Genomic DNA, 14537 nt, shown 5'->3' with positions numbered 1-14537 from the left:
TCTCCTCATAAACCCTATCCAACCAGTCACTGTGTGTGGTTGGCTTTACCTCCTAGTATTTCTTGAACCTGGTCTTCTTCTATTGTTCAACAATTTTGCTCCATTTCAGTTTCTGTTCTTATCTTCTGTCTACTCCTCATACCTGCAGTCCAGTTCTTAGGATCCATCTGGTACGTTGCTTCCTGAGTGATTCTTCTAGAATGCACATCCAACCACAGCAGTTATCTGCATAGCAGGCTTCTGAGTTTCCAGAATAAAGTCCAAACTCAGTTACAAAAGGCTCTTTGAAAATTGCTTTCATCTATTTTTATAATCCTACTGATAATTCCTTGTTACTCGTTATGTCAATCAAAGTTCACACAGGAGGCAGAAACTATACTAGGTTCTGAACAGAGATAAATTAATGTAAGGGGGCACCTGGGTGATTCAGTGGGTTAAGTGTCTGACTCTTGATTTCAGCTCAGGTCATGAATCTCATGGTCATCAGATTGAGCCCCATGTTGGGCTCTGTGCTCAGTGGGGAGTCTGCTTGAGATTCTCTCTCCTCTGCTCCTCCCCCTGCACCTAGTTCTTATTCTCCCTCTCTCAAAATAAATAAAATCTTTAAAAAAATGTTAACTAAATCTAAACTGCTCAACTAGATAACTTGAAAGGGTGAAAAGAGAACTTTACGGCATCACAGAGGTTGCTGTGCAGGAAGCAGCTCTTACCACTAAAGCTAAGGGTAAGAGGTAAGGGGTTGGTGTCACTAGGAAATGTAAAAGAGGGCCCATGTTGCCAAGACCTAAACTTCAAGAAGGGGGCTGTACTCAGCTGGTGCTAATGTCTCTGACCTTACAGAATGACCTTGGGGAGGCTCCCACTGGTCCTCCTGTCCAGAGGAGGGTTTAAAGGGCTAGTTCTGCAGGTGTGGGGAAAAGTGAGCAGAGTTGCTGCTATGGGGAGGAAATGCAGCTGCCAGGGTGAAGAAGCGCTGTTGGAATGATGTTCACAGTATTGTCCTCTCCCTCCAGCACTCCCTAGTGCAGAAACAAACATTGAAACAGCTGGCAAAACAGAATGTAGTTTTACAAATTGGAAGCTTGAGTTTGGAGCCAAGAGACAGTATCTTAACAACCACTGCCCTTGCCCCATTACTGTCCCTTCTTGCTTTGCTTCCACCTGTTTCAGGACATTTACTGTTTCCCTTCTTGAAAGGCAGTTTCCCTTCTTGAACGGCAGTTCCCTCTTCTCTTTGCCTACGTGATACCTATTTTTCAAATCTCTGCTCAGTTATCACTTCCTCAAGGAAACCTTCCTTGACTTCCCTGATGAGGTCAAATTCGTCTATAATAGGCTCTTAGCTTCTTTGTAGCAATGTCACAGTTACAAGCTTACATTTTTTTTTTAAGATTTTATTTACAAAAAAATTTTTTTTACTTGAGAGAGAGAGAACAAGAGCAGGGGAAGGGGCAGGAGGAGAGGGAGAAGCAGACTCTCCACTGAGCAGGAAGCCTGATGCGGGACTCAGTCCCAGGACCCTGGGATCACAACATGAGCTGAAGGCAGATGCTTAACTGACTGAGCTACCCAGGTGTCCCTACAAGTTTACATTTTGGGTGCACCTGGGTGGCCAAGTGGTTGAGCATCTGCCTTTGGCTCAGGTTATGATCCTGGGTTCCTGGGATTGAGTCTCACATCAGGCTCCCCACAGGGAGCCTGCTTCTCCCGCTACCTATGTCTCTGCTTCTCTGTCTCTCATGAATAAATAAATAAAATCTTAAAAAAAAAGAAGTTTACATTTCGTGTAATTTTTGGATTGACACCCCTAGACTGTAAGGACATTATGGGCCAGGGACAATCCCTGTCTCTCCCTTCATTTGGTTTTCTTAAATTTGTGCCCCTAACCTCTAACATAGTACCTGGTGTATAGCAAGGACTCAATAAATACTTATTGAATGGAGGAAAAAGTGCAGCTATCACAGCCACTGGGAAGTCAATACCATGCGTTAAAAGGGATTTGTTTTGAATCATCTGCTTCCAATAGCATCTCTGTTCTGAGTGTACTCAGTAAGCCTTCCTCCTGCTTCTGATGCTCTATAGCTTGATTCCCATCCCCTGATAACAACTGCTACTCGTGTTGTCATTCTGAGATGCTCTATGTGTACACACCAGCAAAATATAGTACTATACATTCTCATAGACAGAAGTACTTCATTCTCTTGAACAACTGTTTCACTGTAGGGAAGTATCATAGTTTAGATAACCAGTCCTTTTCTCAAAGGCATTTAGGCTGTTTCTCATCTTCTGAGTCTACAAATAATGCTGCAGGGAATAACCTTGTGCATGACATGTGTGTGCATATATGCGGTTATATTGCAAATATCACCTGAAACACCACCTTTTACTTGGGTCCCAGATAAGATTATGCAGAGATCGCAGCAAGGATCTGGCTTGGATACTCAAAGTGCCTCTAAGGATGGGAGTTTGCAGGTCAGGCCTCCACTGTTAGAATCTAGTACTTACGTAGTCCTAGTGTGCAGCAAGAGTTTGAGGGCCCCTTGGAAACAGAACTGTATCAACCAAGCTTGGAAGACACTGAAGCATTAAATACAATGTTTTAGGTTTTTTTTTTTTTTTTTTTTTTGCTGCATCCTTCCTCAGTTAGCATGACAGATTCGTAAAAGCTTATTTGCTGTCATCTACACTAGACCATAAACTAGTCTAGTGGCTTACGGCGAACAAGACAAATAAGGGCCTTGTTCTTTTGGAACTAGTTTTTATCATTTTAACCTTTACCAGTTGCTGCTGCTGTTGGTTTTTTTTGTTTTTTGGTTTTTTTTTGGTGCATAAGGAGAAATGAGATAATGGAAGTAAACTGATTAGTCTGCTATTTAAAATGTTCACCCATAGGAATATACACATGTAATATATACTTACACATACAAACGCTGAGTTCGAGTTGAATGATTTGTAATCATCTTGCCATGACTTTTATTTTCTTTCTTCTTCCCTCTGCCTCTACCTTCTCCTGAAAAGTTCACACTTTAACCTCCAAGCTTTTGGAGACTTGGATTTCTCTCAGCACAAGGCCAGTGGGACACGCCGCCAGTAGGGGGCAAGAATCACCCAGGCGTCCCTATTACCTAAGCAACGGAGTCAAACAGCGTTCAGAATGACTTTACAAAAGGGTTACCAAAAAGTTAATTTGCTTATTCTGTTAGGTCATTTAATAATAACAATATAAAGGAAGAGGAGGTAGAGAAGAAATTAGGGAGGCGAGAGATGGTAGGGACAGACCTATCTGGAGCAATCATTAATTGAGAGCAATAGTTGGTTCAGAAAAAAACAAGTAGGGCTGACCCTGTCACATCCTTAGGGTATGATAACAGCAGTGTACCAGCCTGGGAGCTCCGAGTTATACTGCGGTTTCTTTTCTTTTCTTTTAAGATTTTATTTATTTATTTATTCATGAGAAACACAGAGAGGAGAGAGAGAGGCAGAGGGAGAAGCAGGCTCCATGCAGGGAACCCGACGTGGGACTCTATCCGGGTCTCCAGGATTAGGCCCTGGGCCGAAGGCGGCGCTAAACCGCTGAGCCACCCGGGCTGCCCTATACTGCGGTTTCATGCTGAATAAAGTGCTTTGAGCGAGACTAACAAGCAGTGAATCCGCGAATATTTTTCTTTCTACGGCTGACTGGGTAATGAAGAGCTTTCCAAAGTGACAGAGACGCCACTAGGTAACTTCCTGGACCGAAGCCACACACACCAAAAACGTTTTGAAAATAGCTCCGGGCCCCTCCTAGCCGGACTTTGAAAGCAGGTGTGGGACGCATGCGCCCGGGCCACCGGCTGACCTCCTCGTGGCAAGGCAGAGCACAGACCTTCCTCCCGACAGCCCGCGGGGCAGAAAGGGAGGCGGAACGGAGTTCTCGCGAGGTCTTTCGAGCGCCGGCGGAAGCAGTAGACACGTGATTCTTCTAGGCGGCCTTCGCCTTCCCCCCTCCCCCTTCTCGGAAACCCGGCCCCCTCACCCCTCGCCCACCCCGGAGCCGCGGTAATGGACCGTTTGGGTTCCGGAATTCTCAGGATCCAACCACTGGTACCGGGTCGGCTGGAGCCGGCGGAGTCCGTGCTTGGCAGCGAAGGCAGGGGGCGGTCAAGATGGGGGGGGGAAATCATCTTCCTTCACCTAGGTGGGAGGCGGGGCGGAGGGGGGCGCTGGGGAGCGGAGGGAGGGGGGAGGAAGTCACGTGGGGCGCGCGGCGCGCGCTGCGTGCGCGCGGCGCTTCAGCCGTCGCCCCACCCCCTCCCCTCCGGCGGGGCGGGGGGGCTGGGGGAGGGGCGTCAAGATGGCGGCGGGGAGGTAGGCAGAGCCGGACGCCGCTGCTGCCGCCGCCACCGCCGCCTCCGCTCCAGTCGCCTCTAGCTCTTCAAGCTCTCGCCACCCGGGAGGAGCTGTTTCGGCGTCGGATCCCGCAGGGAAAGTAAGTCCTTCCCTCAGCCCTGTTCTGCTTCCACACTCCTCCTCCCGGACAGCCAGCCTCCCACTCCCACCCTCCTCAGGGGGCCGTAGGGGCCGGGTTGGGGGGGGCGCAGCCACCTCACCCCGGCTCGGGGCCTCCCTCGCCCCTCGCCGCCCCCTCAGCTGCGCGCCCCAGGGCTCTCGGGGGCAAGGTCCCGGCGGCGGCCCCGCCGCGCTCGCTTCCTCCGCCCGTCAGCGCCGGGCCCTGAGGTGGCTGCGCGTGGGGGCTCTGGGACCCTGGGGGCCCCCCGGTGTCCCGGGCCGGAGGCGCTCAGTGGACGGGGAGGCAGGGTCTGCGGACGCCGGCTCCGGCTCCACTTGGGTCGCCCCCCGTTGCCTTCCCTGCTCCGCTCGGGGGTGGCGACGTCCCGGACCCGCAGGAAAGTGAGCTCCGCAATCCTTCGGAAGTCTTCCTGCTCGAGGGTTGCTCCCGGTTTGGGGCGAGTGCGGGGGGAGATAGGGGCGCCCTAAATCTGGACCCCACACCTGCAGTTTTCTGGTTACCTCGCCCACAGGGCGTCGAGGCGGTACGTGGGACACGTGGGGGCCGCCTTCAAGCCTCACCGGGTCATTAGGTTCATTTCGCCTCAAGCTCCCTCTCCTCCCGGACCCTGAGCATCTCTGTGGAGAAAGGCGATGGGGGATTTGGTTACTTTAAGAGTGTTTAGCGTAACGAGCATCTAAAGTTCCCCAAACCAGTGTATGCTGGTGGTTTCCCAGAAGTGGTTTGGGATCGGTTTAACCGCTGAGGAGATTTGGATGTTCCTGAACCCTTGTGATTGTTTCTTTCCTGACCCTGGCATCCAGCTCCTCCCCTTTCCACCCCGGCTTTGTGCTGCTGTTTGGTTAATGTTTGCGGACCACTAACTTGATCCTCGCACAGAGAAGCCCTTTTCATGTGCGGGCTTCGTTTACTGTAGGAAGCTTTTGTTTCGGGGAGTTGCTGGTTGGGAAACGTAGGGTAAGAACGGGCAAGAAAATTGAGTCAAATAAAGCAACGTTTTTATCCATTGAATTGCGCACCCAATTGTAACCGCACCCGGAAGTTTGTACTAAACACGTGTTGCTGAGGGAAGGTTAGAAACTGGGTCTCCTTTGACCTTTGAAAGTTGATTATTAGCGGTTTATGTTGAGTTAAATGTTTTATTTAATGCAGACAACCACGATTAGAGATAGAATAGGGCTTCTACAGAGTCGGGCAGGAGGGTCCAGAAAGCTGTCAAACCCCGAGTTGCTCTAGAGGAAATAGACTTATTAACACCTGACTGAGATACAAACCAGTCAACAGTGTGAAAGGAATCCATTTTTTCCCCGGATTATTTACTTCAGTCAAGAAGTGATTTTTTCCTTAGCTGTTGGGAAAGCCGTTATCGCTGGCCAAAAGATAATTTGTATAGAATTTCTAGGATAAAATGCAGAATTTGCTATTGTTGCCTTGCGTGGGACAGTAATTTTGCAAGAGAAATTTTCATGTTTAAAAAAGTTGTATGCAAAATTTATCTTCCCAGAAAAATTTTTAAAAAAATTTTTTTTCCCTTCAGCTTCTACATTCTTTATCTCCCAATCTAATTTAATTCCATACAATTGTCTATAGAATTTTAAGTAAATTTTACTTCAGCTGCTGGGTAAGTATCAAAAAGGAAGGCTTACTTGCTGGCTTACAGTCCATTCATTCATTAAATGCTTTTAACTTAGGCAGTTTTATTTAAAGGTTTTGCTGAAATTTACATAGTGCTTAAAAATGGGCAGCATAAAGATTCTTTACATGCTTTTAAAAAATGATTCATTTCAAAGACTATAGCTACTGATATATTTTGATGTTTCTTAGTTTCTAAATTGAGCTTTGATTTGAGACATGCCTCTGGTGAAGGTCGTAAACAGTCAGATCTGAAGTCTGGTCTTATCAAGTAACCTGATTTCATGAGTCTCTTGGTTCCCATGCTTTGCCTGCCTGAAGTTGATGTAAAGATACTTTGTGACAGTAATTACTTTCACATTATATAGCTAATTAGTAAAATGATGTGTAATTCTAAAGATTTTACAATTGTCTTTTTTTTTTTTTAATGCTGACAGTGTGGTTGAACTTAAATATTAAGGACAATTGGGATACCACTGAAATTTTCTGTAGATGAAAAGGATAGGCTCTTGAAGAGCAGGGACTTCAATTTTATAAATAAAGTACAGTACAAAACCCATCAAATTAACTTGCTTATTAAATCTTGGGAGGTGGTATAGGCACAGAGCAATGATTTTAAAACCTTTTTATGGGATGCCTGGGTGGCTCAGTGGTCAAAGCGTCTGCCTTCAGCTCAGGGCATGATCCTGGAGTCTCAGGATGGAGTCCCACTCAGGCTCCCTGCGAGGAGCCTACTTCTCCCTCTGCCTGTGTCTCTGCCTCTCTTTCTGTGTGTGTCTCTCATGAATAAATAAATTAATCTTTAAAAAAATTTTAAAACCTGTTTATTGTATCCCTTGGTAAGACATGTTTTACATTGTTACCTACATATCCACACATAGAACTGAAAAACTCATCATGAAATAACGATCATCTCCACATGCTCTTTGCTAGTTTTCTCTTCTGTACTGAAATATTTAAGAATTCTGGTTATGATACACTGAAATGACTTGACAGCTCACTGTGGTGAGCTTAAAAAATATGGTATGGGGTTAAGAATACAGAATTTTGGGATGTGGAGGTCAGAGCTCCTGAGTTTCTGATTCTGTTCCACAATTGCTTTGTTGTTACCTTGTTACAGTTCATCTCTCTAAGCCTCAGTTTTTCATCTGGGACAAAGGAGTAACATGTAGTATTTACTCAGAAGTTATCTTGAGGGTTAAAAGAGAAAAAAATCCAAACCTATAGTAAATCTCAAGATGACTAGTGATCTGAATTTGGTGGTGGTAACCAAGAAAGTTGTTTAACAACACTCCCCCCTTTCATGTACTTTTTTTGCAAAGCATGTTTGAAACTCTGTCATCTGCACATTCCTTTGGGAATCCATTCTTACAAGTTTTGCAGTGAGAATGGAGGGAGGCATGTTTTACTGAGCAATTGCTCCTTTGAAAAATAGCTGTTAAAAAATTAGATTATACCCTTCTAGGTAATGAAAATCCTTGTTAGTGAACTTTTTTATACTACCTGATGTTCTCAAGGAACCAGTGCTCAGTTGACACTAAATAAACACCTTGTTAATGAACTATATTAGCTAAATTCTGAGAGGATCATTATCCTTCAACTTACTAAACTAAATGTCAGTTATCACCTTTGGGCTGCATTAAAGCAAAGTTGAATCAGAGTTAAAGGACATACTTAGTGCTGTTAAAGAAAAGTGCTAAGTATCTTAGCATGATACTTGATAAATGATATGTTTGCACATATAAAGAGGACTACCAGTTTCCTCTAGACATACCAGCTAATTACCTGGATAAATTGAATATGTGACACTTATATGTAAAAAGGAACTAATATTTTATAGAACTAATTTGGAAGTTAATTATTGAGTGGATTGCCAATAAATAAAACTTGTATTCTGGGAAATTGTATTAGTGATGTGAGAGAAAACCTATTTTTTGACGTGATACTAATATCAACATGTAGTAGCTAGTAGCATAGTGTTTATTCAACCAGCAATCCTATAAGATAGGTTCTATTTTTATTCCTATATGAAGATGAGGAAACTGAGTCACGCAAGTTATTCCTTGACTATATTATACTACATGTGCATGATGTAGCCAATATTTGAACCCAGATACTCTGTTTGACTCCATAGTCTACTCAGCCTCTGTGGTGTGCTGCCACTGCTGCAGATAGATCCCTTGTATCTTGTAGCCCTGAGCTATATAAAGATCTGCTTTAGGTCTCAACAAGAGGAACCTTGTCCTGGTTGATAGGTTTCAGTGTTGGTATTCTGAGTGGGAACTGTATCCTTTCATTCTTCTGATTGGCTATTGTTTCTCAGGATTCTCTTCCTGCCAAAGATGGCTCTTAGTTTCTCTCTACTACGGTGTCCTTGCTTATTTATCATAGAAACTTTCATCGGTGTACTATTTTGAAATAGGTGATATTTTCCAGTGTATTTATACTAGAAATGGAACCTTTTTGTTGTCCTTTGTTTGAGATAGAATCATTCTGGGATTGGTTACTTTTGGGTTTGTTGGATTGCTACATGTTAAATGTCTCTTAAGGTCTATAAAATCCTTTGTAGACACACTTAACACAGTTCTCTTACACTTTAACAGTATTTGCATTCATATTGTATTTAGTGTGTTCAAAGCAAAAATGTTTTCTCAAGAATAAATCTTACTTGTGAGGAGAAGACTGATTAATATAACCTTTTAAGGGCTCTGTTAGCTTGAACACTGAAATTGTGAGTCTGTAATAGTTTCAGAATAGGAAAATGATTAAATATTAAGGGGTTTGCCTAATGGAACTAGAGAAAGGCAGAGATGTTCCTCTGTATCCCTTGCCCCCTTTCTCACTGCAAAAAAGTTCAAGTAGAGAATTTGTTTCCATTTGGCTAAGAAAGGATCCTTCGATTTTGTTTTTGTATATTATGTGTATAAACCTAAAATCTTTTTCATTAATAGCTTGCAAAAGACATGTCATTACTAAGTCACTATGTAGATCAGAGGTCTCAAATTGTGATTCCTGTGAATGAATTTTCAGCGGGTTAGTGATAGTATTATTTATAACTGTGCTGTTATTTCTTGTAAAAATACCAAGATTCCCTCCAAATTCTTCCCTTCCATGATATTTTTATACTTGCAATGCTCATTGTTTAGAAAATATATTTCAAAGAACTCTCATGTATTAATGCTTTTCAGTGATTTTTGTTTGCTTTCATTAATGATGTTTCTGTACTTTTTAGGAGAATTAGAAAGGGCTTGGTGTGCATTTAATGGATTAATGGATCCTTTGGCTTCCAAGCATTCTTTGGTCTGTAGTTTAGGAGTCATTGGTTTAGGGGCGCCTGGGTGGCTCAGCGGTTTAGTGCCTGCCTTCGGCCCAGGGCGTGATCCTGGAGTCCTGGGATCGAGTCCCACATTGGACTCCCTGCATGGAGCCTGCTTCTCCCCCTGCCTATGTCTCTGCCCCCCCCCCCCCCCGTCTCTCTCATGAATAAATGAATAAAATCTTTTTTTAAAAAAAGGAGTCATTGGTTTAAAACAATGTGTTTTGGTTTGAAATGTAAATGAATCATAATTTTGAGTATTTACTAAAAAAATATGACATTTTGATAGTCTCTGGAGTTCTATTAATCTAGGTCAGGATTACCCATAGCAAGCAGGCCAAGACCACCCCTATTCCCACAGGTCAGTGGTCTTAAGTATTTGGTTAGTTGATACGGTTCTTGTTTTTTGTTCTTTGTTTTTTTAAGATTTATATATATTTTTTTAGGGAGGGTGTGAGAGCACACATGCATGTTAGTGGGAAGGGGCAGAGTGAGAGAGAGGGAATCTCTAGCAGACTCCCTACTGAGAATGGAGCCTGACAGGGGCTTTGATCTCATGACCTTGAGATCATGACCTAAGCAAAAATCAAGAGTCCGATGCTCTACTGAGCCACCCAGGTGCCACAGTTGAAATGTTTTTAAAGCATTGGTTTAGGGATTCCTCGGTGGCGCAGTGGTTGAGCGGCTACTTTCAGTTTAGGGAGTGATCCTGGGGTTCTGGGATCGAGTCCCACATCAGGCTACCTGAAGGGAGCTTCCTTCTCACTCTGCCTCTCCCTCTGTTCTCTCATGAATAAATAAAATCTTAAAAAAAAATAAAGCCTTGGTTTAGCTAACTTGGTACATGTTTGTACTCTATTAAGGTAATTTGTAAAGCATGGTCAGCTGTGTCTAGATTAGAAAAGTGATTAACTTTATTTTATTTTTTTTAAAGATTTTATTTATTTATTCATAGAGGCAGAGACACAGGCAGAGGGAGAAGCAGGCTCCATGCAGGGAGCCCGATATGGGACTCAATCCCGGGTCCCCAGGATCACACCCCAGGCCACAGGCGGCGCCAAACCGCTGCGCCGCCAGGGCTGCCCGATTAACTTTATTTTAAATCCATGTTGGGACATTTCTCATATTTGTCTCCCCTGTTCAGTCCCTTTGTACTGTTGCCATCTTGCTATCCAGTGATCTCTCTCCCTTCCGGTTTTAATTTCAGACTGGCATTTATTCCAAAGTTAAGTATCAAAATTTAGGTTAGCAGCATCGACTTATCTATTTATTGGAAAGAGAATGCATGGGCTTTGGGATTTTGAATAATCTAGATATGGGTAACTGTAGGTAATTTGAGCTTTCTGAACCTCGGTTTCAACTTTAAAAAATACCTGTCTTTTTCAGGGTTGTGGGCTCATAGTGTATGAAGAGCCTAACACTTTGTTAGACTTGTAAAAGATACTTAGTCACTGTCAATTTCCTTATCTTTCTCCTTCTGCTCAAAATGCATTTTTCTTTTTTTTCCTATGATTTTATTTAGGGACGCCTGGGCTGGGTAGCTCAATGGTTGAGTGTCTGCTTTTGGCTCAGTTCGTGATCCCAGGATCCTGGGATCAAGTCCCGCATCGGGCTCCCCGCAGGGAACCAGCTTCTCCCTCTGCCTGTGTTCCTGTGTCTTATGAATAAATAATTTTTAAAAAATTTTTTATTTATACGTATATTTTTATCTTTAAGATTTTATTTGAGGGATTGAGAGAGAATATGAGCAGGGGGGCGGGAGGAAGAGGGAGAAGCAGGCTTCAAACTAAGCAGGGAGCCCAACATGGGGCTCAGTCCCAGGACCCTGAGATCATGACCTGAGCTGCAGGCAGTTGCTTAACCCATTGAGCCACCCAAGGCCCCAAAATGTATTTTTCCACAGACTTTTCCTTTCTCTGAAAAATCTCCTTTGGGCTGTTTCTTCTTCCTTGGGGCTGTTCTAGACTCCCTTTAAACAGTGGTTATGTCTTGAGTTTCATTTCTGGATATCTGTGGACTCTAAACTCATTCATGTTTCTGTTAGAACTTTTTTCTAAATGATATATATAGGCTCATGTGGCATAGACCTATGTAGTAGAGGACTTCTCTGTGAAGTACTTTTATTTGAAACAGTAGTTCTTATATGTTGGAAGTCATGGTCACAGTGGCTATCGCATTTCTTTTTTGTAGGACATAATGAAAATATTGACATTTAATTCTTTGATGCGGCCTGAGAACAAACGAACTAGCTAAAGATTAGTGTATTATTTATGTAACATGAAATTAGATTTTTGGGAAAAACAACTACAGTCTCTTTTCAGGTTTATGTATATAAATTGGTTATTTCAGATAAATTAATGACCTGTTAAAAATTGAAAAGGTTAAGATTTTTTTTTCCCCTTACAAAATGGATAAAAATTAATTTTGGTGGTGACGTACTTTGATATATTGTATTAAGAGTACATTTGGAAAACCTAAATCTAAAATGTATTTGTAGGGCACCGAGGTGGCTCAGTCAGTTGAACATCCGGCTTTTGGTTTAAGCTCAGGTTATGATCTTGGGGTTGTGGGATCGAGCCCTGCTTCTGGCTCCACGCTCAGCAAAGAGTCTGCTTGAGATTCTCTCCTTTTGCCTCCCCTTCTGCCCCCCCATCTAAGAAATAAAATATTTAATAATAAAATGTATTTGCTTGCTCCTAAATACGTATTTCCCCCCACTAAACTCTGTATAACTCATTTTGGGGTCTTCTGGACTCAGTGTTTTTTCAGTGTCTTGGCTTAACTCTAATCATCCATCAACTCATGCTTTTTGTGTATTTCATATTGTCTTTCATTTTTGAGCTTTTTATAAACTTAGTCTTTCGGATTGTGCTTCGTAAATATCTTGGAATCTATCCCCCTCTTTCTTTCACGCCCTGCTGTATTATAGCATATAATCTCTTTGGTCTGCTGTGGCAGTTTCCTCAAATGTATCCCTGCTTCTAGTCTTACTCTACCCATTTTCAGTTTGCTTCCATACTTTTACGAAGTAACCTTTCTAACTCACAAATCTATGTCCTGCAGTCCTCTATCTGAAAACTCTTTCATGACCCTCACTACCCATGGGATTAAGTGAACTCTCTAGCATGGTATACAAGTTTGTGGATGATAACTTCCTCCTCTCTTGTCATCACCTGCCTGAGGCTTTCTATTCTGAACTTCCATACCAATGATGAATTACTCTAACCATAGTTCTTAAAGAGCACCAATGTCTTTGATACCTCCATAAGTTTGAGTGCACTGTCCAGAATATTCTCATCCACCTGGTGATTTCTTCCTTAAGACTCAGTTCCACGGTCATCTTTGTAACCTTTTTCCAGGCAAAGTTCAGCAGCATTCCTTCTCTGTTCCCACAGTATTTTGTATACATACACTCTTGCTGTGATTTACATATTTCTCCGTCCTTTTCATCCTACTGTGAAATTTTTGGAATCAGAGTTTTCTCCTTTATCCTTCTTGCCTGATATGTAGCAGATTCTTCATAAATACCAAATAGATGGATCTGGTAGAAGATGTTGGTTTGTATTTAGAAGAGAGTTAATTGGCATTTTAAGTTTTTTATGTTAATATTAAATATTTTGTTCTAAAGATGGTGGAGCCAGGGCAAGATTTACTGCTTGCTGCTTTGAGTGAGAGTGGAATTAGTCCGAATGACCTCTTTGATATTGATGGGGGAGATGCAGGGCTTGCAACTCCAACAGCTACTCCTCCAGTTCAGCAGGTAAGAGTTTTCCAAAGCCTCTGTAAAAAGTGGATTGTTTCTTAATTTTAATTTCTACTTTTAGAAACAGGCATTATTAAGACATAATTTTAAATAAGCATGTTTATGTTATTTTTATATTATTAGTCTTCATGAGATAGAAAATATTTGCAGTGAAAATCAAGACATTTTCTGCTTTGATATATGTGTGTGTGTGTATGTATGTACGTATGTAAAAGATGATTTGTTTAGAGCTCTTGTGGGAGGTTATCTCCTTACTAGTTGTCTTTGTACTTTATGAGGATCCTCTTTTGAGGTTTCACTATACAGATTCTCTGAAAGTAAAAAGATTCTGGTATTAGTATCGTTTTGTGAAGGTGTACTTGTAAAGATTATTATTTCATACCTGGTATCAGAGATTCTACATTCTGAGTGTAAAACTTAACATTTTTTGTTTTAATAAAATAAATACATCTTTTGTTCTTGAAACAGAATTTACTGCTGTCATTTTTTATTTCTTTCTCTGTTGTTTTCTCTCTAGTCTGTGCCACTTAGTGCATTAGAACTAGGTTTGGAGACTGAAGCAACAGTTCCTGTTAAGCCAGAACCAGAGACAGTACCTACTCCAGCACTACTAAATGTTAGAGTAAGAATGATTTACATTTGGCATGATTACGAAAATGGTTTTGAATTGTAAGAAAATAACCTGTAATATAAAGTTATTAAACCAATCTTGTTTTTACTATTTCTTTCCAATATGCTACTCTTGCCTCCTATTTATAAAACACTTCTTTGATTCATCTCATAGTTACGTTGATCAAAAGGTAGTTAGGATAAAACAAACTTTTTAAAAATTTACTTAACTGTAAATGATAGAAAATTTATGAAGTAAAGATGAGCTACATGTTACCCCACTACACATTTCATTTTTCCTTGTTGATTTCAGCTTTTGTCCATTGGTAGATGTGATTTTTATGCTTTAAATACAGAATTCCTCTGGTTTTACTTTTAATATAGCAATTATTAACTTAAGCCTAGTGATATAAAATTATTGGACAACCTAGTTAAAAATTTTATAACATATGATAAATCATTGTGAGTTTTATTTAAAAGTTGTAAGTGGTACCTGGCTGGGCTCAGTTGGTGGAACGTGTGACTCCTGATTTCAGGGTTTTGAGTTTGAGCCCTACATTGAGTGTTGAGATTATTTAAATAAATAAATAAATGAATGAATGAATGAATGAATGAATGAATGAATCTTTTCTTTAAAAAAAAAAGGCTTTTATTTTAAAGTAGACTCCATACTCAACATGGGGCTTGAACTCACAATCCTAAATTAG

General features: G+C 41.8%; 1 protein-coding gene across 2 annotated transcripts in view; it reads left to right on the top strand.

The window, feature by feature from the left end:
- Positions 1-4325: 4325 nt before the first annotated feature.
- The window catches only part of SBNO1 (strawberry notch homolog 1), a 62835-nt gene continuing 52623 nt past the window's right edge, over positions 4326-14537 (top strand). For both annotated transcript variants that reach the window (XM_055322484.1, XM_055322482.1), the window contains exons 1-3: positions 4326-4468; positions 13087-13218; positions 13739-13843. In XM_055322484.1, coding sequence (XP_055178459.1) covers positions 13087-13218; positions 13739-13843 — 237 coding nt within the window. In that variant the 5' untranslated portion in view covers positions 4326-4468. The remainder of the gene's footprint in view (positions 4469-13086; positions 13219-13738; positions 13844-14537) is intronic.

Source organism: Nyctereutes procyonoides, unplaced genomic scaffold (genome assembly GCF_905146905.1).
Source record: "Nyctereutes procyonoides isolate TBG_1078 unplaced genomic scaffold, NYPRO_anot_genome, whole genome shotgun sequence".
NCBI classification, from domain to species: domain Eukaryota; kingdom Metazoa; phylum Chordata; class Mammalia; order Carnivora; family Canidae; genus Nyctereutes; species Nyctereutes procyonoides.
The sequence above is the reverse complement of the archived record's forward strand: the minus strand, read 5'-3'. Positions and strand labels throughout refer to the sequence as shown.